Here is a 25,038-nt window from a genome sequence, read left to right as displayed (position 1 = left end):
CCTCTCTCCCTTCCTCCTCTCTCCCTTCCTCCTCTCTCCCTTCCTCCTCTCTCCCTTCCTCCTCTCTCTCCCTTCCTCCTCTCTCCCCTTCCTCCTCTCTCCCTTCCTCCTCTCTGTCCCTTCCTCCTCTCTCCCCTTCCTCCTCTCTCCCTTCCTCCTCTCTCCCTTCCTGCTCTCTCCCTTCCTCCTCTCTCAAAGCTTCAGGAATATCTCCCTCTATCTCTCTTTTCCTGCCTTTGCTTTTTGCTCCTTTTACTTTATATTCTGTTTTGTTTCATACCATCTGAGATGTTCTTTTCCTGCATCCTGTCCCTGTGTGTTGTTCGTTCTCCCATCACTTTGCCTTCTCCCTCCAACCCTCCCTCCCTCACTCCATCCCTCCATCCTTCCTTCTCTCCATCCTTCCCTCCAACCCTCCCTCCCTCACTCCATCTCTCCATCCTTCCTTCTCTCTATCCTTCTCTCCATCCTTCCATCCCTCCCTCCATCCTTCCCTCCCTTCATCCATCCCTCTCTCCAGTCCCGCGCGTGAGTCCCTCTGATAGAAACAGGTCGAGTCAGACCTCTGCTGTCATTGGGAAGCAGGCCTGCCGTGAACAGCCCGGTGTCACACACTGTCAGCTCGCCCCGGTAGGAATGCGGCATCGCAAATTTATGTTGTCCCCCCCCCACCGCCCTCGCCCCGCCAGAGCACTCCTGACCCCCCAGAGGGACTGTCTTATCATAAACTCTAACCTCGCCCCGACATCAAATGCTGACCCCCCCCACCCCAATCCTCCCAAGATAACATAGTCAGGATAATAACATGGTTTCATTCTGACAGACCTGAATGTTCGGGTACTGTGTTCCAGATAGGTAACACTGATTCTTTCTCTCTCTTTTTGCTGGTCTCTCTCCCTTTTCTCTGTCTCCCTGTCCCGTTCGTTCTAGCTCCACAGAGAACATTAACAAACCCAGCAAATCGCACATACTGCAGCTGTAGTTACTGTGGACCCTCCCGGTTAATTGGACATCATTCTAGAGAAACATCCAGCTGCAAACAAAACCATTGATAAACCCCGGATTAAAACGAATCCAAAATTGCTTTCCAATTAAAGCACACCCCCCCCCCCCTCTCGTGCGGAGGCTTTCTCTGTCGTCTAATTAAAACTTGCTCGATTGCTTCATCCGTCAGAGCGCTCTTCCTCACCAGCCGCCGCGACATATTAGCCCCATCGGCGGGCGGCGACGCGGTCCCTCCATCAGTGCGTTGCCAGGGACGACCCTGATGTACGGGCGCTGTCAGCGGCCCTCTATTGTACCGCCGCCACGCCGGGTAATTTACGGCGGTAAACAAAGTGGTACTCACACACGCGCGCACACACACACTCTACTCATTTTCCTACCGCTGCAGCCAGGACACTCTCTCTCTCTTTTCTATTTTCTATGCCTCCTCTTCCCTTTTCTTTTAGTAATGAGCCCCATGGTTATTACAGCTATAAATCAGAGTCATGTATAATTCAACGTGTGTACTCCCACCCCCAGTGGCCCTGAGTAAGCCCACAGTGTGTCACTGTCAGCCCTGCCCTGTGTGTCGGCATGAGGCGCTGCTCCGCACGCGCGCGCGCGCGTGTGTGTGTGTGCCTGCTTGTGTGTTCTCTCAGTGATTGTGGGAGTGGGGAGATAATTGGCAGTGGTTCTGAGCATCAGAGCAGACGTATCACCACAGACAGAATACGCACACACCACACACAACACTGGATCACACAACACAGTAGCAAGCAACGCAGATCAATATCTATGCTTTGGCCCGGATGAGACCCCCCCCCCCTCCACACACACACACACACACTCCCGACAGCCCTATGATATTAGAGAAAGGCAATCGATCGCCATAACAGGGCCCTCATCCTCAAAAGGCCATCATTCCATTACCATTGATCTGGAGGAGGTGTGTGTGTGTTTGAGAGAGAGGGATGATGAGAAGAGAGAAAGAGTAGGACACACACTGAAGGACTAATAAAAATTGAACTGGGTTAGGGGGGAAAAGAAAAAAAAAATAGTGATTTCTGTAAATGAGCATTTAAATAATGGCCAGAGTCAGCAGGGTTATTGGTTTTTGGAGATCAATGGAAAATTAATGCAACCAATCCATTCTGAAGACTACAATGGCACTGCAGCCTACCAGTGTATTAGCTACAGATTGATAAATAAAAAAGGAACCCACCTGCTCTGACTATTGATGTTCCTAGGCCCCCTTTCATCGCAGCACATTTGTTTTCTCTGACAGAACTGGCTGCAGGGAACTCTCCCTTTTTTTTTTTCTTCCGCTGCCGCTCCGAAATGTTCTCTGTTGAAAACGGATTGATCTTTTAAAAAGCAAACAGCATCTAATATTCATTTGAGACTACGGGAGAGGTTGCCGTGGTGATTTGAAACATAGACTAGTCTTTCAAGGTTTGCTGTTTGAATGTGAAAGAGTTTCTTTCATTTTTTTGTTGTTTAATTATTCACTTGCCCTTTTCTTGTCTTTCTTTCTATCTTGTCTTTTTTTTCCTCTTTTTTGCTCAATCTCACCATCTTTTCTATCTTTCTGTTTCTCCCTTTATCTCTTTATGTCTCTTTGTCTCTGCCTATCTTTCTCACTTCTCTCTCTCCCTGCAGCCTGTCGGTGCTCTCAACCCCAAGAGGGCTGCATTCTTCTCCGACCGCTATGAATCCTGGGAAGATGATCAGGTGCCCAAGTTCCACTACGGCACACACTACTCCACCTCCAGCTTCACCCAGATGTGGCTTCTGCGCATCGTAAGTCATCACACACACACACACATACGTATGACACCCAATCACATCCTAAGGAAAAGGAGAGGAGAAGTCTTTATTACTTAAATCTAGATTTGAATGTATTGGTTTTCCCCAGCAGGTTACACTATGGATCTGTAATGACACAGTCTATATCTACCTGTCACACATACCAGCCGTTCATCATGTGGCTTGTACAATGCTATGTTGCAGGCTAATTGTTGTTTATAATTGGGCCAGGGAACACAACGGCTCCAGCTGATTTATGTCACTGAGAAATACAGGCCTTATCTGCATGCTAACTTATTCACACGTCCCCCTTGTGTTTTTATTAGTAATTTATTTATACGTTTCTGTGCATAATAACACAGAGAAGCAGTGCATGGGATAGGGTCAGTAGTTATGATATGTGGGATTAATACTTAAACAGTAGGATTACAATTTAAACAGAAGTTATCCAACTTAATGGATATATTACTGCAATCATTCTTCCATTAAGGGTGATAGAAATGAAGAACATTACATTTTCATTATTGTGCCAACCCACAAACACTCAAACACTTGCACAGACACACACATTCAATTTGGTTAACCCTCATAACATTGACCAGAGATGATATTACAGACCCCATATTGAACACTTTCCTTTTCCACAATACCACACACCAGGGACTACTTTTTACAGAGGAGGGTTACTCACCCCTCTCCAGGCCCATTGTGGCGCTCCTTCCTGTAATTGTCCCTCCTGCTCACTTTCTCAACGGCTCCCCGTGGAGCTGCCCATTGATCCGGCCACATCATTAGGGGGCTTACTCTAAATCCACTTTAGCGAAAGCCTGTTGTTTTCAAGTGTCTTCAGGGTAAAGGCGCCCAAATCAGCAGCGTAACGTACGGGGTTGGGGGGGGGGGGCAACTTGTCTCTGACCTGGACTTTAATTGCCCCCCCCCCCGCTTCTCTCACCCTAGCTAATTGTGTGCCTCTCACTCTGGGTGCCGGTTGTCTCTGGGAGACTGTATTGATCGACGCAAACAAGATTAAGCGCGATTAGAAACACGACAAGGACGTGTGTCTCTCGGCTCTTAGCTACCCCAGATCGGCGGTAATTGGGCGCCGAGGAACTCAACGCTTTCAGAGGTTCTTGAAAAGGGACGTGTCACAAGCCTGGGCTAGACTGTCTGTCGCCACCCGCTCGCCTTGGCCCATGAACATCAAAGATCGCCCACATCTGAAAGATAATCAGGATTCCTACATGACAAGACAGCAGAATTAGACCCCAACCCTGAAGTTTAACATTGTGGATGTTAACTCAACAATCCAATTGTATTTAGAGATGTGCAGTAACTTGGTAAAGTTATCTTAGAAATATGCCGTTGGTTAAATAGAGATTTGTTTTCCTGTTTTCCGCAGGAGCCCTTCACCACCTTCTTCCTCAACTTTCAAGGCGGGAAATTTGACCACGCTGACCGTACCTTCTCCTCTGTGTCCCGTGCCTGGAGGAACTGCCAGAGAGACACGTCTGACGTCAAGGTAGGCACACGTCAACACACACACACGAACACACACACACAAACACATACTCTCTCACACACTCACAAACACACACACACCAACCAAGCTTTCAGTCAGTCCCCGTCATGGTCAATGTTGGGACTGTGATGATCACATGACCAGACAGGAATCCAGCTATACTTCCCCCTTGATTGGTTTAGTGTTGAAATGGGATCCTTCAAGGAAGCAGACCCAGCTAGCGAAGGAGATACCCAGTGTCAGAAACTATCCAACATCCCACAGACACACACACAGTTTTGGTCACAACCAATCCACGTCATAATACCCATGAACGCTGCAAGGCTGCTGATCAAAGACTCAGTGCTAATCCTGCCCCCCCCCCCCCTCCCCCACACTCCCTGCCCAAACTTTCAGTCAGCCTTAACCTAGACTTGAACCTTTGTCGGCAAGGGCACCCATACCCTGGACTTTCCGAGGTTGTCTTGAGTCTGAATGTTCAGTCCCCCCCCTCTCACCTTTGAGGCCCCAGTCAGCCCTTTAACAAGCAACCCCATCTCCCTCCTTACAATAAAAACAACATTTACGACTACAGGCGGCGGCCATCTTGTGTTGACCGTGGATACGGGCCTGCTCCCCTGGCAGTGGGTCACTGGGTGGATGGGAGGGTGGGGGGTCGGACTTGAGAGCTAACGATGGCATGCTGCCCCCCCGCAGCCCAGTGAAAGTTAGATGATGGTATGTATCTGACGCGCCAGGGTGGAACAGACAGTGTTCTTACACAAATACATGCATAGCTGGTCAGCCTCAAAGTTTGCTCAAAGTCCAGCCCCAAACACAAGCTTGAAAACACACTCTAAATGACATTCCGACTACTTTATCTGCATGGTTTCTCCTGTCATACTCACATACAGACATTAATCTGCAATGAGAAGCGTTGACGCTAAATAGCACTAACCTCAGCGCCATTTCTATAAAAAACCCTCTGTTGTCAAAAAAGGCCTTGGTGTTCAGTTTTAAAGAAGGGGGAGGGGAGGGATTATAGGTTAGCTAGGTTAGCCCCCCCACACCCAGTCTGCAGCCCAGGAGACGCTAGCCTGACCTCCAGGGCCACATCCACCCCCTACCAGCCCCTAACCCCCCCCTGCCTTCGCCCCAAAGGCATCGGAGGGTGGATGGGGGACTTGGAAAGACAGTGGTAGAAGTGCTGGGGGTAGGGGGGCAGTGGGGGACTTGGCCCCTGCGCTGACCCGTGACAGGACAGGATTGGGGATCACAGTGACTGGCCCCTGACCAGGCCAGAGCAGGGGCCACTGCACATAATGGGGCATCAGCCCTGCCCCCTCCCCATCTGAATACAACCACTACCATATTTTCCCCACCTTGTTAAGAGGTGTGTGTGTGTGTGTGTGTGTGTGTTTGCCAAGCTAAGGAGAGGGGGACACATTTACAGCAGACCTGTGTGAGTGAAGCGGGTGGAGCAGGAGCCCTTGTAAAACACATGACCTTGTGTCCCAGGTCATCTCTGCTGGAGTGCCCTGGGTTCAGATGTGAGGAAGTGGTTTGTTGGTTCAAGCCCAGTGTGTTTGTTTGCATCTCTGATTGGTCCTTTTCTCTGTGCCAGTAAAAGAAAAAGGTCAACTTTCAGATGCTCTTTTTGCCTGTTTGATAGCTTACTTCCGACCACCAAATAATTCCGCTGAGGATTGTCTTTGTAGAAGCCATTGAGGCCAATAGCAAATTACAATAGCTAAGTTCACAAAAACATTAGTTTTTTCAATTTTTGCATTCCTGGTATAATACATTGTGCCGGGTCTTTCCGCGTGTAGAGAACATGCCGGGTCAGATATCCCCTATGACCTTATCTGCTTGTCACACACATCTAAAGCACTGTCCATCAAGTAGGCCACCATCAGTCAGCAAACTCCAGCAACACTCATTTACATTTAGTCATTTAGCAGACACTCTTATCCAGAGCGACCTACAGTAAGTACAGGGACATTCCCCCCGAGGCAAGTAGGGTGAAGTGCCTTGACCAAGGACACAACGTCATTTTGGCGCAGCCAGGAATCGATCCGGCAACCTTCAGATTACCAGCCCGATTCCCTAACCGCTCAGCCAGCTGACTCCTTATAACTGTTATTATCTCCCCGCTATTGTTTTACAGAGGAATTAAAGGATAAGTTACTAGTCTGTTGTCTCATGTGTACGCGTTTCTAATATATGAATGCAATATGGATACAAATCTCACCCCATTGTTTGGTTATGTTCAAGTCGGAATATGACATAGCTCACACTTGACAGTTGTTTTGTCAACGGGGGGAAAGCAGCGCCTTCCACTACAGGAGATGTATGCGATTAGGACCACCGTTTACATTCGCCGGGTCTTCTGGGTCATGGTTTGCGTGTTCGAAGTAGCCAAGAATTACGATCATTCAGCATTTGCTTACGTTAGAAGGGTTTGCCAGCAACCCTGTGCCCACACGCAAACAGAAATGATGACACTAATATTGAACTTACCTTTTTGTATCTGGGTGATTTATTTGAATATGTTTTGGCTCATGCACGCATTTGTGGCCTACTGTTTATGTTCATACCGATTGTGATCGAGTAACGAAGAAAGGTTAAACAAAGTGTTCTAGCAACATCCACATATAGGCCACATTGATTGTGTGCATATCCATGAAGAAATATAACAGGAATTGGACTGGGCTTAGGCCATTTTCTTTTTGCATATCATACATTTTCTATTCTGACAGAAAAGAAGAGAAAATACACACACACACACACACAACATTCCAGGAGCCACTGTCGGATGCGCGCGACGTTGTTTTTGAAGTCTTTTATCGCGTTGACGCGCGCTAGCAGCCAGCCAGCCTGAACTTTGAGATGTAATTTCCATGAGTAATGGCACACTGCTCAAACCGCCGCTGTGTCTGTCTGAGGGACGACTCTGGCAGCCTGGATTAAAGGGCCTGACACACAGGAGGAAACATCAACACACACGCACAGAAACACAAAGCAGGTTAGCGCACTCTCAGGCTCTCAGACAAACCCATTCATACAGCCTCACACACACACAGCACCCTCCACCCCCCAATTAATTATGTCTGTCTCCACTCTCCACACGCTTCCTGCTTATCAGGGTTCAGGTTCTGCTCTTTTACGCGATAGTGATGAACCAAGGGTCCCTTGCCGTCACTTCGGTTCAATCTACGATTATCTTCTTCTAACCTCTCTTTCTATCTGAACATGTTTAGGAAAATGTAACCCGTCTTTAAACAATCTCTTTTTTCTTGTGTGTGTGTATCCGTGTGTGTGTGTATCCGTGTGTGTGTGTATCCGTGTGTGTGTGTGTATCCGTGTGTGTGTTGTCCCACTGTGCAGGAGCTGATCCCAGAGTTCTACTACCTCCCGGAGATGTTCATCAACGCCAACAGCTACAGCCTGGGTGTGATGGAGGACGGCACAGTGGTGTCTGACGTGGAGCTGCCGCCATGGGCCAAGAGCCCCGAGGACTTTGTCCGCATCAACAGGCTGGTAAGCAGCACACACACACGCATACACACACACACACTCATACACATACACACACACACAGTCATACACACACACACAGACATACATGCATACACACACACACACAATCAAAACATTGAGCCCCAAATATTAAGCAAGCTTCATTAGAGCTGGTTTCTGCGGCTCAGTCAGGAGGCTCTGCTGTCCTCATGCTTGCCTAGCAGGAAGTGCTAATGCATAGAGACATAGTGCTATTTCCTGTCTGTCTCACCCCCCTCCTCTCTCCGTTACCGGAGACCCCCACTCCTTGGATATGCTCCGGCTCTTTGATTGCACTGCTGGCAAAACTATCCAACATCGCCCCATGTCCTGTGTGTCTCGTGTCGTGTGTGTGTGTGTGAGAGAGATGGAGTATCTGATGTCTGATCTCTCTTTCTCCCTAAAGCACAAAGACCCTGTTTATATTTAGTTGTTGCCAGTCCTGCTGTCAGTTTTCTAGCACTGCAGTCTCTTCTTTCACACACAGCGAAAGCTTAGACAGAGCTTCAGATTCCTTCCAGTTTACGATGTTGAGAAGGTCAGAAGCTCACAGGATCAATGTACTGTTTTTACAGTGTCATTCCAAAGTGGATATCTGTTTCAGTGTCGTTTATGTTCCAAGAGATACCAGAAATAACTGAATGTTTAACTTTTAAATTAACACGTTGGTCAAAGACAAACATATAAGTTTGTTTTATTAGATTCTCTGCACTCAATTGACTAGATTCATGCTGGTCAAAAATGAGAGAGAAAAACAAAAGTATACTTGGAAAATACAAAATTCATATATATATATATATATATATATATATATATATAAAGAAATGTATTTCATTGTTGCTGAAGATTATTATTTTTCGATATGTCTAAGCTGTACGTCCACTGTATCCTCCACTATAATGGAGTATCCAAGCTCCCCAGCACTCACTCCCCCAGCAGAGTGCACTGCTTCCTGGCCTCTCCACCGGCAGGGATGGGCACCAGGCATGTGTGCTGGAACCTGCCATCGGCTGTTCATCCCCTTCCTTCATTTCACCAAGTGTCATTAATAACACACACACACACGCTGTGTCGCGTTAGCCATGGGGAGAGCAGAGAACAGGCCTGTGTGCATGTGTGTACGTTGTGTTTTACACACACTTCTGTGTATACTGTGTCAAATTTGACTCAAAGCACTATGCACAGCTCGGCGTATGGATTTGATGTCATGTTGACTGACACAGGAACACGCACACGCACCCTCTAATATCCCTCCATACTGCAGATACACAAACACACACGTACACACAAACACCCCCCCCCCCCCCAAAAAAAAAAAAAAAAAAAAATTGAAAAGATGCATTCTCAAGCATTCTCTGATCTCTTGTCCACATGTAAGCAGAACATACCACCTCCCCTCAGACATACACACACACGCCCCTCCCTCCCACCCCCCCAGCAGGCTGCCTGAACCGCTGTCAGATGGCCGCTCTGGTCCGACAGGACTCATATCTGCTCCAGCCCATCTGCAAGAGCAGCAGAGGCACCACTGGAATCCACAGCTCTGCTGGACACATGATCTATGGTTCTGCCTGGAACTGCTGATGCTACAGTAACAAGCCAGCCAGTCATCCAGACACACTGGAAGACTCTTAAGCCCTACAGTTAATTAGCCCCGGGGGGGGGGACTGACTGACAATTGGACTGGCCACACTTACTCACACATGAAACCGTGTAGCACAGGGGGGCTCTGCGACAGGGAGGAGAGGGAGTCATGGTTGTTGTGGTCCTTAACTTGTCGTATGGGCAGAGCCCGCGGTGTAGCTTATGCATGTCTTTTATTTCCTCTGGGGAGTTCCCAGCCCACCCCTGGGTGTTTGACACTATGCCTCTCCAAGGTACCTTCAATGCAATTTAGCCCCATCCAAAGGGTCCACACACACACACACACACACTGAGATATGTTCCTGTGGTAATCGATCCAGTTCTGTCCCTGCTGTGTGCAGATATTGATCCGTTCAAACAACCAAGCAGGCTAGATCCATGGTCTGCTCGCCTCTAACAAGCATACTCACAAGCAGCAGCTGGTTCTCAAAAACATTCTTTTGTTTGGAAACCTTTTCTGAGAATAGCGTTGGCATCGAGGCAAACTGCAAATAGCATTTTTCCGCCTTCATTTAGTCGAATCAAATGTTTTTAGATTTTTGAAATATGTTGTTCCCCATAAACAGCTCGATACTCCATCGCTGAGGACTGTTATGTGAAGGTAGAAGGATTCTCTTGATCCCAGCGACCTTACACTTATCCTGTATCAGCCTGCATACATCTTTACCTTTTATTTATTTTTTACCTGCCCATTTAGGGGCCTTCCCCCTCCGCTTCCTGTGTCCCTGTGGGACACCATATGAGATGCACACTCACACACTCAGCTGTAAGGTTATATCTGACGTGCCAACACGCCTGGGACTACACACACTGAAGTCCCCCCAATCAGTCATGCCATACTGTGAACAATAACATCTATTGTTTCCAAGTCAGCTTCACGTGTTCAGACCTTCTTTGCACACATGATGATGGAGGCCATTGTCTCATCTTTGCAGCAATCCAATGCTGCGTTGCTAGTGTCATTGCACGGGTGTCGAGTCCTCGCTATGACAAAGATGAGACGTCTCATCACGTTTATTTACTAATGTTTTTTGGTTGTTGTTCTTGAATGCAAGTAGCCATAACACGAGAAGTCTTGAAGCAGAATGGACATGTCGTCTCCTTTTTAAACTGTCCAGCTGATCGGAAGCTCCCAATCTTCTTTTTTTTCTTGAAGTACTTCAGTCCAAATACCGCACATACTGCCACCATTAGTTCTGCCCCTCCCAGGAGAGGTGGATGAAACGGGGGATGAACGGAGGGGGTGTGTGGCCGACACAGTGCGCGTCATGACAGATAGCTGGCATTAAGAGTTGTCAGCTGGCTACTGTGGCACTACAGGGAGAAATAGGAGGAGGAGAGAAGGGGAGGGATGGAGGGAGTGAGGGGAGAGGGAGGAAGAGAAGGAGGGAAAGAGAGAGAGATAGAGGTAGAGACAGAGACAGAGAGAGAGACAGAGAGAGAGGAGCGATGGAAGGAGCTAATGGCCTATTTGGCTCTCCAGCATGTCTGGCCTTAATGGCCCAGCAATACAGGCACAGACTGCATACACACATACACACATACTCTCCTGCTGTCTCTTGAGTGCTAGTGTGTCTCCTCTCTCGTTATGAGCCATAGATGATTAACAGCTAATTAAAGCCCAATCTGGGAAAGCAATTAAAACCCACTCACGGTAAAGGATCGAAGCACTGCGCTAAATGGCAGTTTGTTTTTGTTGTTGTGGAGAGGGAGGGAGAGGCAGGGAGAGAATGAGAGGGAGAGAAAGATTGCTGTGCAGGTTTTATAGCGAGCGTGTGTGTGTGTGCGCACGCGTGCATGCATGCGTGTGTGGTGGGGCTGCGATAGCGTCGAAAATACACTAAAGGCACAGGTGTGGGTCCTTGCAGAGTGAGCCTGACATCTCCGTGAGGTGAAGAACAGGAAGCACTTCAGGGGCTGGCCGGCTCGTCCACGTCCACAGCTCTGGAGCCCAGAGCGCCGCGTGCCTTTGTCTCAACGGCATCGCATTCCACAACCCCGGCGCACACTCGCACACAAACAGACAGGCACACGTTCTCCTAAACACGGCTCCTTGATTGACCCTGGCTTACACATCCCCAGGATTCATTGCCTCGTGTGTAAATACATAGGTTTGGGATGTAGAGGGGCTTAGTGGGATTTTAAACAGAACTGCTGTAGAGAAAGTGGACACGCGCATGCACACACACACACACACACTCACCGATATGTAGACTCACTCACACACACACACACACACACACACACACATCCTGATGTTCCGTGACACAGAGATTGGGCTCCGATTGTTGTTTTTACCACGGGGTCGAGGGAAAGGTTAAGAACTTGATCCCCCTTCTTGCCAGATAACTAGACGTCTCTGGGCTCTGTCATGTCCCGCAGGCATTCCACAATATATGATGAATCTTCTGTCCGACTCTATCTCTGTCTCTCCCTCTCTCTCTCTCTCTCTCTCTCTCTCTCTCTCTCTCTCTCTCTCTCTCTCTGTCTCTCTGTCTCTCTCTCTCTCATACTCTGTCTTGCTCTCTCCTGCCTCTCTCTCTCATACTCTGTCTTGCTCTCTCCTGCCTCTCTCTCTCATACTCTGTCTTGCTCTCTCCTGCCTCTCTCTCTCTTTCAGGTCTGTTTACCATTAGCAAACTAGCAGGTGATCATGTGCTCCAGCTTAACTTTCCAGAGACAGGGAGGCTACTGTCTGGTGGGACTGACCACAGAACACAGAAACTCTGTCTAGCACTCGTACGTCAAAACATCAGATCATTCTGCTCGGTCAACATCTGCATTATACCCAGAATAATGTACTAATAAGAAGAACAAAATGTATGTGGTATTTACAAGTGGTTTTGATATCCGTTTATATTTTTAATAGTTTGTTAGACATACAGTACATTGTTATTAATACATTTCTTCTTATTAGTAGTTATTGGAGGAAAAGAATGGTCTTTATGACTCAGGAGATAAGGAGAAAGAAGAGAGACAGAGATGAAAGAGACACCGAGAGAGAGAGATCCGTTGAATGTGCCAAAACAGTTTGAGCGATTGAACAGAAGCTGAAGCAGAGACAGAGAGTTGAACAGTTCACCATCACCCAACAGCCTCTCAACAACTTTCATACAGCCCTCAGACTAGCCCATACAGCCCTCAGACTAGCCCACGCAGTTCTCAGACTAGCCCGTACAGCCCTCAGACTAGCCCACGCAGTCCTCAGACTCGCCCACGCAGTCCTCAGACTAGCCCACACAGTCCTCAGACTAGCCTACGCAGCCCTCAGGCTAGCTCAGATAGCACCACACACAGCCCAGGTGGGCATCAGACTAGCCCAGGAAGGCAGGTTACTTTCAGGCTTTTGTGTTCTAAGCACACGTTGAGAGCCGCTAGCCAGTCCACGGCAACCGTGGAGTCCAACAACGAGCGTGATGTCCGAGGCAGTTACTCCTCCTCTCTTCACAGCTGTCAGTCCCTAATAAACGTAACCTACGCTGTGGTGCTCGCCATTTCAGTGTGAGCCATATCATGTTAGCTCCCCTCCCCTTGAGACGCCCCCCCACCCCCCCACACACCTCCAACTCGGGGCAAAAGCAGCACAAAGTTGAAGTGCGTCAACTCAATATGCTGACAGCTCCTCGCACTTACGTGACTCTGACATTCCAAACTTGGTTGTCCTGCATTCCTACATGTTTGAGGACAAGGCGAGTTCTGTGCTGCAGTTTCATTTCTTTATTTCTTTATTCGTCATATCTCTTATTTTCAAGCCATGTTTGCTTTGACTGTCGTACGGCGGCTATATCTGAAAGCACCTCAAGCTAACCTCCCTCCGTGGATTTACGACTCTACCCTAAGGTATCACAAGGGGTTGTGTGAAGTGTCATCGAGAGATGTCGGTGAGGGAGCGGGGGGGGGAAGAGGGAGGGAGAACCATTCTGGCCTTTTTCCCACACAACCAGGCATTGCAGCTCCCCTGGTAAGACCACCAGCCATTTGGGGTCAAAGTTTGCTGCTGTTTACATTCGCCTCTCGTCCCCACAATTCTCTCTCCAATCAGGCACCAGCTGGGGCGCCCGTAATGCTTTCTTCCCCTTGCTCCCAGGACCCCCACAGGGACTGTTAGAGCTGAGGTAAACCACGATCGCTAACCACAGACCTGGCTTCTGTGAATGAGTGAGTGAGTGAGAAACAACGCAGATACCTTAGCCTAGCTTAGCTTAGCATACCGAAAGTAAGCAGAGCTTAATGTAGCATAGCCTAGCTTAGCGTAGCCGAGCGCTAATCCAGCTGTGGGTGTCTGGAAGGCTCTGGCTAAAGGTCCACTGGATGGGAGAGGGCTGTGGGAGTCTGGTCAGCATCAGCCGGCGCTCACTGAAGGGGTATTGTCATGCGTGAGGGCAGACATGTTTACTGCGTGCTCTGTGGTTTACGACCCTCCCCCTCCTCCCCCTCCTCTGCTTGGTCTCTCCTCTTCAAGTGATGTCATGGAGCAGACTTGAGGGAGCATGAGAAATGGCGTGATCTACTACAGCTGACACTTTCGCTGCTAATGCCGTCTCTTTTCTTTCTTTCCCTCTCTCGTTCTCTCTCCCTCTGTCTTTCAAAAAGATGATTCTATTTCACATCAGGTTCATTTCTGCCCGCCCCCCCCTGTTTTCACTATCTCTCTTCTCTCTGTCTGTCTCCTCTCTCTTCCTCCCTCCCTCTCTCAGTTTCAGCCTCTGTGAATGTTAAAAGGACAGAGGTGGCGTCTTCACCCTGTTCCATCCCCAACCAAGGTGCCCACTCAAGCATGCAGTGTGTGAATAAAGGCCAGAGTTAATGTGCCACACTCCCACACACGTACGCACACCTCATCCACACGCAGGCCTGCATTTCAAAGGGCCCACGGGTGACAAGGACGACACGTTTAGGGCATCCATCACTGGGGCTTGATGACCCCCAATATCAGCCCCCCTCCCCACAAAACCCCCAGACATCAATCATAGACGTGTGCATTGCTCCCTCACTGTGCTTTCTCACCGTATTTGAGCTTCCTTCCTCCCTAAATTCACCACTCGTGCGACCGAAGATGGAGGTCGTTTTAAATTCTCTGCAGGTGCATGAAAGCACATGTATTAATATTGGGTTAAGTTACTTTCTTTTCTTTTTTTTTATGGATAAAAAAAAAAAAAAGGTAGAACCTCATCAAGTAATTACAATTAATCTGTCTTGTCAAAGTAGAGCAGTTTGAGAGTTATCTTTTGGGCTGAAACTGCACATGCACGCACACACACACACACACGCTGCACTGCTGTTATTTGCCCCCACCCTCACTTAACAAATCATTCAGTTGAACACCACATAGCTTCTCCAGACAGAAATAACTAGGCTTAGACTGCAGGCTAATCACACTGGTCATCTATTCTCATCACCTGTACTAACTGTCTGTGTTTGTGTGTGTGTGTGTGTGTGTGTGTGTGTGTGTGTGTGTGTGTGTGTGTGTGTGCGTGTGTGTGTGCGTGTGTGCGTAAAAACACGGTGGGTGGAGAAAGACAGAATAGGAGAGCCAAAGGCAGTTAAAGTTAGAACGTGTGAGGTAGGGGGGGCACACCCCTCTATAGTGGACAGTCGCCCGGCCAAATCCTCCAATCACTCCAGTCCACAGTTATCTGATACACCCAGTCATTCTCTTTCAACAGCTATCTAAACAACACCACATCCAACCAACTGTCTAACTATACACCCTCACCAGAAATCAAGCCTCGATGTTTATCTAGCTTTTATGCATTTCAAGCTATTGTTGACGTAGCTAATAATTGTCCCTGATAAATGTTCTAGCTTGTTAGATTGTCCTGAAGCAGATTGATAGTTATTCTGTATGTGATTGTCTTGGGAACCGGAGATTGTTGGACTTCCTGCTTGGTTTGGACCTCTGCTCAGGTTGCGGTTTGGACGGCTGGCTTTCTGCGTGACACATTTCCTGTAACTTAGACTTCTAGGCTGTTGTGCATTTGCCACAATGTTTGTAGTGAGTGTTTATGGCATCTACTATAGATATCTACTTTCTGAGTTGACGCTAAAGACCTTCAAAATGTGTGGTGGGCTAAGGGGTTGCTTGAAGGGGGGAGTACATTTGAAAGGCAGGCTTATTGTACAGTTTGAGTTTTATTGAATCAACCCCACAGACATACACACCTTCTCTTTCCCTCGCTACGCACTGTCTATGCTATGAATCATGCCACTTAGTCTCTGCTTCCAACCTCACAGAATGCCAGCTCTCAGACTCAGAGCAAATCCCCCATGACATGTTTGTTTTGGGGAGATATTTACCCCAATCACGGCTCATTCTGCTTCTTTTCACCCAGTGACAGGATATTTATTGTGCTCTGTATGTATGTATGTATGTGTGTGTGTGTGTGTGGTGGGGGGGGGGGGTGTACATGTGCATACACATATTGTTGTCTACAGTGCATTGGGCACAACTGTATATGTGTGTGTGTGTGTGTGTGGTGAGAACTCGTGTCAGGTTCCACTTAGCCAGTGAGGGCCTCCTCTGACCCGTACCCAGACCTTTGGCTGGTTTGAGTTGGCTGATTGGGGGAGAGAGAGAGTTGGGACCCAAAGCTAGCCCTCAGTGTCTCTCGCCCCCCCTGTCCAGCCTCTGCATATGTGAAGATAGGGCTCCTACGTCTCTCGTTCCTTACGTCATCCCCCACTTTCTTCCTGCCTCTGTCTCCCCTGTGAGGACCCCCACTTCTCTCTGTCCCTTTCTCTCACTCTCCCTTCTTTTTATTGCTCTATCATTCTCTTTCTCTCTGTCCCTATCTTCTCCCTTTTCTCTCCCTCTCTCCCTCACTCACTCACTCTCTCTCTCCTTCCCTATATCACCCTTCCTCTCTCTCCCCTCTCTCTCCCCAGCCCATTCCTCCTGGCCACAGGCTGACAGAGTGCCGGGGCGGCCGGGCCAAGCTAACAGGGGCTTTAATCAGAGCACATGTCAGAGGCAGAGTAAGGAAACCCCAGATGAAAGACGAGAGGGAGAGGAAGAGAGGGAGAGGGAGAGGAAGAGAGGGAGAGGAAGAGATGGAGATGGAGAGGGAGAAGGGGAGAGGGGGAGAGGGGGAGAGGGGAGGGAGAGAGGGGGAGAGAGATAGAGAGAGAGAGAGAGAGAGAGAAAGAGAGAGAGAGAGGGGGAGAGAGGGAGAGGGGGAGAGGGGGAGGGGGAAAAGACAGGCAGGGAGTGAGTATGGAGTGGAGAAGGGAAAGCAGTAAAGGTGAGAATTTGGGAGGATGAGAGTGTGAGGGAGATGGAGATGATATGAGTAAGATGAGGGGGGAGGGAGACCAAAAAAAAGAAAGCAAGACAAATGTTGGTAAGTGGTGCCTTTAGGAAAGTTGAAAAATCAGTCATTAGTTAGCAAACTGGCTTTGATTGATACAAAACAAATTGGAATGACAATTATTTATTAAGTCTACATATTAAGTATTTTTTTATGCATTTTTTTCTATTCAGAGACCCTAATTTCTAGGTAATTTTCCACTCTTCTCTGCTGCTCTCGGAGTTTGATCTTCCATCATCAGCTAGCCTGGCTGAATATCTCCTGTTGAATGTGCAAAGTGTATCTGATTTCCAGCTGACAGTTGTGTTGTCTAGCTTGTTCCTGCAGAAAGTAGTGCACAGGCTTGACGTGTGTCCTCCTTAATCTACTCTAATCAATACACAGCAGCACTGGCTGCCACTCACTCTGACCCACGCACAACACGTGTGTTCCATTATACACCCACGCATGCACACTCAAACATGTAACCCCACACACACTCACAAACAGACCAATCAAAATGAAGACACACACACACACACACACACACACACAGTGTTGGCATGCAAATGAGTGGATTGATTTGTTAAGTGACGTTTTTGCCTCCTTACAGACAGGGGTCCGTAAGACCTTAGAAAGGTTTTTTAGGGCCTGCAAAGGAAGGGGGAGGAACTTACTAAGTGCCACCTCGTTACGGACACCCCGTAAAGTCATCTTCACACACACACACATCTTGACTCGTGTGTGTTAGACTCTGTAAGCCTAGCTAGCTGGTCCTCAAACTCAACATTATTGTCTTATGTTTTGCCACACTTAAATGTTCAATTGTGTTCAAGAAGCATGTGCCCCTGATAGACAAGTATATTGACTTACAGTAGATGCTGTACCCCAAGCCTTCTGACTTCCAAGCAAGGATGAATTACATATGTTTTTAACCTCAGCATATGATTATATTGCACTTCAGTGCATACCTGATCTTGTGTTCATCCTCTGTGCATCTTGGCTGCACGTGATCACAATGATGATAACGGCAAACACAGGGTTTCCACTGACTTCTACCCCCCGCCAACCGTTTGGGTAAAGGGCGGCTGAATTATTCATTTATTACCAGAAGGTTCCACCCCACGGTGCCTGGATGGCACACACACTGGCTGGCTAATTGGCCTATCAATAACCCTGGTGACTGCCCCTTTAAGTGTCCCTTTATGTGGCACTTCATCCCTCTTCAGGAAGGTGTCGTCTTCACCAGTGATGTTTGTTGTTGTTGTTTTCTTTTTCCTCCCCCAGACTGATTAGACTATTGTGTTTGTGAGAACGCGGGGCCACGCCACCAGTCGTTGCGGTTTGAACTTCCCCACCACAGGGCTCTGATGTGACTCTGTTCCCTCCACCTCTGCAGGCACAGGCAAACGCTCCCCTGAATCACTGATGAGTGTAGTCCTTCGATGGGGGCTGATTCTAGGCTCAACCCAACGATCCCCACAAGGGCTCTTCCATCTCAAAGGCCTCAATGCTCAATCTCAATGCACACACACAAACACACACGTACACAAACACACACGTACACAAACACACACGTACACAAACACACACGTACACAAACACACACACACACACAAACACACATGTACACAAACACACACGTACACAAATACACACGTACACAAACACACACGTACACAAACACACACGTACACAAACACACACATACACAAACACAAACGTACACAAACACACACGTACACAAACACACATGTACACACACGTACACGTACACAAACACACACGTACACAAACACACACGTACACAAACACACACACACACACAAACACACATGTACACAAACACACACGTACACAAACACACACGTACACAAACACACACGTACACAAACACACACATACACAAACACAAACGTACACAAACACACACGTACACAAACACACATGTACACACACGTACACGTACACAAACACACACGTACACAAACACACATGTTTCTTCACACGTACATACAGATACACACATATCACCTTTCCTGTCTGCCCCCCTTTCCCAAATGCTGGATCCTGATTACCATAAAGGCGGGCCTCTGGAGAGAACGTTTCAATAACACGGGGGCCGGCCTTTGTCTCCACGCCCTGATTGACAGGAGATTGCTCCGCACATTAAATGCCCATCAGAACCAGCATTAGTTTGGAAACAAGCGGAGCAGGGCCTGTCAAAGGTCAATCTCGGCGCATAATGAACTGCTCTCCTCGACACACAGACACGCACTCAGGCACGCACACACACACACAGGCCCCATTAAAGACAGGGACTAAAGAGACTTGCCCTGGACTATAATAGATATGTAGCTCTAATAAAAGGTTCAGTCTCTGACATGCAACTTGGAACATAATGACATGGGTGTGCTCTTACTGGAAGGACAGGCAGACAGGCAGTCTGCTCTCCACATGACTCTGGGGGCTCTGGGTTCTGTTTGGTCTCAGAACAGTTACCCTTCTACTCCTGGGTTTCTCCCATTCCCTCATAGCTCATTTGAAACGTAAAATGTTGTGTTTTGAAGTGGGAGAAAAAGAAATGCGTAATAAATCAGCGGCTGCTAATTTCATCACATCTCCGGGTCTCCGAAGAGTAATTATATTAAAGTGGAATTCTATTTTGGGGGGGAAAATCACTACGCTTCATGAACCAGAAGCCCGAGCAACAATTAGTTAGACTCTCCGATGAGAAATGTGCACGTCGGACTATTTTAATAGCATCCTTCCTTCCCCCACATTAAAGCCCAGGACCTTTCAACGCTGGATTTCTCCAGGACCTTTTTCTGGAACCTTCAACCTCTTTATTGATATTCTTCCACCTCTCATAAACTCATTATACGAGAGCCGCGCCACTCCACCACCCCCACTTTCTCCGTCAAAGCCCCACTCCCCGTCAAGGGAAAATGTCACTGCACGTCAGTTTTCTGATGTCTTTTCCGTATTTCCACCCCCCCCCCCCCCTAATGTTCAGCTCTTCTTTACCCTAAATGAGAATGTGTAATTAAGAGAGTGGGGAGAGAATGAGATGGAAAACGACCTGTCACAAAGTCACATTTAAGTGACTGATGGAGCGCTCCCCGGCCGTAAACACTTAAGTGATATGAATGGCCGCTTAAGCGCGCCGCGGCTTAATGTTTTGTCGCGAATTAATGCCACACCAGGCAGCAATGACAATCAAGGCCTCCTCATTCTAATTTGGACGCGTCGGGAAGCCTTTGTGTGCCGACAGCTTTGCTGGCAAATTACCACAATGACTTGTTTTTATGAGAAACCATAAATGTTGTATTTTTTTCCCCTTCTTCGGTAGCTAATGAGGAGACAAAACAGCTTGTGTCTCAGTGGTCTAGTGATGCGACATGACGTGTGGGGTCTGATGTTTCTAAAAAGTGGATTTTAGTTCTTAAAATCCCAGGTTCCTGGATGCCAAGAGTTTACCCTCTCGAACTCTCATTAATAAAAAAACCTTTGTTTGCTCATAATGCTGGAAAGCTTATGTAATTAATGCATTGTCTCTGATGCATTGAAGTGGGTTAAGTTTAGATCATGCGGCATGTACAACAGTGCCCCGTGCGTCCAATACACTGATCTCAGATCAATCTGGCAAGGTCAAGGTCCCCACTTCAAATGAACTCATCACAGACACGTACTCACAGAACATATTTGCATATGGCTACTTCCTCTTTCCCTGACCCGATGTCTTCTTTTGTTTCCTCCTCTCCATTGTCTCCCTCCTTCTCCCTCTCCTCTTTCCCTCCATCCTCCTCTTCCTCCTCAGGCTCTGGAGAGTGAGTTTGTGTCGTGCCAGCTCCACCAGTGGATCGACCTGATCTTCGGCTACAAGCAGCAGGGCCCCGAGGCCACCCGCTCCCTGAACGTCTTCTACTACCTGACCTACGAGGGCGCCGTCAACCTCAACTCCATCACCGACCCCATGCTCCGCGAGGTGACCACCACCACACGGACACACTCTCACACACACGCTTCAAACACACACACGCTTCAGACACACACACGCTTCAGACACACACACGCTTCAAACACACACGCTTCAAACACACACACGCTTCAGACACACAGACACACACGCTTCAAACACACTCTCACACATACGCTTCAAACACACACACGCTTCAGACACACAGACACACACGCTTCAGACACAAACACGCTTCAGACATACACACGCTTCAGACACACACACGCTTCAAACACACACACGCTGCAGACACACACACGCTTCAAACACACAGACACACATGCTTCAGACACAAACACGCTTCAGACATACACACGCTTCATACACACACACGCTTCAAACACACACACGCTTCATACACACACACGCTTCAAACACACACACGCTTCATACACACACACGCTTCAAACACACACACGCTTCAGACACACACACGCTTCAAACACACACACGCTTCAAACACACACACGCTTCAAACACACACGCTTCAAACACACACATGCTTCAGACACACACACGCTTCAGATACACACACGCTTCAAACACACAGACACACACGCTTCAGACACACAGACACACACACGCTTCAAACACACAGACATACACACACTTCAAACACACAGACACACACACTTTCGGGATCATAGACGGGTTCAAGAATTTACCTCAGATTACCACAGACACATTCACACTCACAGTATAATGCTGATTCGACTTCATCTAATCCAAAATATGGAAATACCCCATAGTACTGGTAAATGCACACAAAGCATTATCCCTTCCCCAATCCAATTAAGCAGAATCAGTACATTTCAGCATGTTCACTATAATGCTCTGAGCTCCAGATTATGGATGCTATTAGCAGTGTTACAGTTCATTTGACTGTTAGCCCTTTTCTGTGGAAGCCATAAGAGGGTCGTTCACTGGCAGCAGTTCTCAGTGTCAGCCCTGCAGAGAGCTCTGGTTTGAGTGCTCCATCTGAACGCTTTAAAGCCTCTCTCTGCTCTCATTTATAATTCATGCCCATTCACTTTGAAGCACTATACTCACACACAAACCCACACACAAACGCCCACAAACTAGCAAAATCGAAAGCTAAATTGCAAGCGGCGAAATCCGCTAGCTGACAGGCTAGCACATCTGCGGTCAGCAAGTAAGAGTAACTGTGTGACCCCCCTCACCCTCCATCAGACAGACGTGACTTCTCCTCCAAACAGCCATTCTGATGCGAGTGTCAAGGCGCCAGACAAGCTAGCTCGCTAACTCAGACAAGCTAGCTCGCTAACTCAGACAAGCCCTGCTATGTGGAATGCATACAGTAGCCTTTAGCTCCACAGCTAACCCATAAAACGCTAACCCCAGAATGTGCTGCTGGTGTTTGCATTTACTGAAAGCCCTGGTAACACATTGCGCCTACCAAGGTGAACTCACTACCAGAATTAAAACAACCCTATCAAAGGGTCTGACCATATGGTCAAGCCCTTTTATCATAGATTCCCCTATCATACTTTAGCTCCCTTGATGGGAGAATCTTCTCATGGGTGTCTGGACGGTGACACGGGCTCTCTCCAGCCCCTCCTCTCAAGGAGAACAGAGCGTGCTCAGTGAGCGTGCTCAGTAGGCTGGCGGGGGCGTGGAGCTGCCCTTCATGCTCAGTGACTGGAGCATCGCGGGCACAGAGGGCAGCGCCCTGATTTACGACCTCATTCAGGTTCGTCCCATCCAGATGTGCTCTGGCCACACACGCACACACACACACACATGCAAACATACACCCACACAGACTCACACCCCTGCCGTACACTCACACCCACACATTCCAAATCTGTTTTACACACACACACACACATGCACACACACACACACATGCAGATTCATTACCAGGAGGAGGGTGGGCTGATGCCGTCACTGCCCCTCTGCCCAGCCTGGCCCAGCACATCGCCATGCCGACTGGTTAATACACACACCGGCAAATTGGATCCCTTTCCACCGAAACGCTCCGGCGACCAGGAGATCGATAAATACACAGACACACGCGTGCGGGTGTGATTTGAAGGTGTATTAAAATTCTACCCCCCTGTCCCCCCCCCCCTCCCGTTGCATGCAGAGCACGTATGCATGAAGGTGGATATGCACGGTGACCAAACGTATGAATAGAAAGCAGTTCTCCCTTCATAAAAGGACAGATATGAAAGAGAGCGTTGTCCTCGCGGACGCGGTCTCCTCCTCATCCCCTGAGAGCCCAATCAGCTGGCCTCTTCTCACACACACACACACACACACACACACACACACAAACAGAACCTTGAGCGTTTTAATTAGTAAAATAAACCAAGGCGAACTGAAGCCAGGATCCTACTGAGTGTTTGTGCAGGAAGCAGGCCTGTGGAGCAGGAGGAAACGGGCCCCTGGTCTGGGCCGCGTCAGGGGCCGGGGTAGGGGAGAGGGAGAGGGGAGAGGGAGAGGGGAGAGGGGAGAGGGGAGAGGGGAGAGGGGAGAGGGGAGAGGGGAGAGGGGAGAGGGGAGAGGGGAGAGGGAGAGGGAGAGGGGAGAGGGGGGGTCCAGGGGACCCTCTCCACTGAGTGACAACTGTTTCAGCCAGAGGTCTGGGCTGGGCTGGCCTGGGCTGAGCCACGCCAGACTAGGCCCGCGGGCTGGTTAGTGTCAGGGGAAGAGGGGGGGCAGCTGGCTCAGTATTCCTGCCCACTTGGCAGCTGGAGGAGACACACACATACACACACACACACACTGACTCTAGGTGCGCAGGCTCTGCAGTGGTGCGGGATGGCTGTGTGTTTGTGCGTGCTTGTCGCTAAGGCATTTGGAATGTCTCAAGGCAGATTAAGCTACGCTGCGGAGACCGCCGGCGTGTTTTCCCAGACGATGATTACTTCCTGTCCTGCCTCCACCACCAAGTGAAAACCAACCCCCCCGCCCCCTCTCTCTCCCCCGTCAAACTTGCTCTCCCGTTCCCTCCGAGCTCTCTGCGTTGACTCATGCCAAAGAAAGGGAGACACGCAGTTACCCCACCCCGCCCCGCCTCGCGCAGGGCTTCCCCCCCCTTCTTCGTAGACGGTCACGGAAACTCCCATGGCCTCTCGCGCCACCAACGCTCCCCAGACCACGTCCGTCTGCATCTTCTAGAGCTTCTGGGTAACACGACTCTGTGAGTTATATTCAGGGACCAGGCTCCTGACACACCAGGCCCCTGACACACCAGGCCCCTGACACACCAGGCTCCTGACACACCAGGCCCCTGACACACCAGGCTCCTGACACACCAGGCTCCTGACACACCAGGCTCCTGACACACCAGGCTCCTGACACACCAGGCCCCCGACACGCCACAAGGCCGCTCTCATTTATTTCACATTCATCCGAGGCAAACCCATTAACGGAGATTCGATTTGCATCCGCGGGGAAGCGTGCGTTTTTACACGGCCTGCCTTGTCAAGGGGGCGGAGTAAATCAAATCAGGGGAGCCGTCGCCCGGGTTCAGAAGGGCGCTTCCGTCATTTAAATGTATAGAATAGAGAGAAGCTCTCATCAGACACGGACGAGCGAGCCCCAAAAGAGATTGGCCTCGCTGGTACACCCCCTGACACACACACACACACACACTGCTGTCACATAATCACCTCTACATTACATAGGCATACAAGCCCTAGGACACTCTGACCTAGATTTACCCGCCCTCCCCGACACTGGGACGACGTCATAAATGTCAGAGCGAGGGATTTAAATGAAGACGGGTTGAGTGAGTCAGGACAGGGCGTTTGTTCCAGTCAGCCTAAGCAGAAGTGAGCAGTATATGGGTGACCTTCGGGCGGGTCGTAGCACACACACACACACACATTCCATCCACGACCCTGGGAAAGGTTATGAGCATCTCTTCTCCTCAAAAGGCGTTACTTCAGAGTTTTGTTGATGATGATTGGTTGGTGATAGACGGCGATAAGGAGTCTTGTCACGTGTGCTGTTGCTGTGTTAGACACACGCAAGGAGGATATGACCACCTGGACACACACACATCTCCATGACCACCTGGACACACACACATCTCCATGACCACCTGGACACACACACATCTCCATGACTACCTGGACACGCACACATCTCCATGACTACCTGGACACACACACATCTCCATGACTACCTGGACACGCACACATCTCCATGTCTACCTGGACACACACACATCTCCATGACTACCTGGACACGCACACATCTCCATGACTACC

The 25,038-nt window shown here is 48.9% G+C and overlaps 1 protein-coding gene across 9 annotated transcripts in view; it reads left to right on the top strand.

Annotated features, from left to right (window-relative positions):
• The window catches only part of lrba (LPS-responsive vesicle trafficking, beach and anchor containing), a 181,535-nt gene that overhangs the window by 137,691 nt on the left and 18,806 nt on the right, over window positions 1-25,038 (top strand). For all 9 annotated transcript variants that reach the window (XM_084686479.1, XM_084686486.1, XM_084686485.1 and 6 more), the window contains 4 exons: window positions 2,644-2,784; window positions 4,190-4,309; window positions 7,676-7,828; window positions 20,597-20,764. In XM_084686479.1, coding sequence (XP_084542605.1) covers window positions 2,644-2,784; window positions 4,190-4,309; window positions 7,676-7,828; window positions 20,597-20,764 — 582 coding nt within the window. The remainder of the gene's footprint in view (window positions 1-2,643; window positions 2,785-4,189; window positions 4,310-7,675; window positions 7,829-20,596; window positions 20,765-25,038) is intronic.

Source organism: Hypomesus nipponensis, chromosome 22, assembly GCF_054491055.1.
Source record: "Hypomesus nipponensis isolate SF chromosome 22, ASM5449105v1, whole genome shotgun sequence".
NCBI classification, from domain to species: Eukaryota; Metazoa; Chordata; class Actinopteri; order Osmeriformes; family Osmeridae; genus Hypomesus; species Hypomesus nipponensis.
This window is presented reverse-complemented; position numbering and strand designations above follow the sequence as displayed.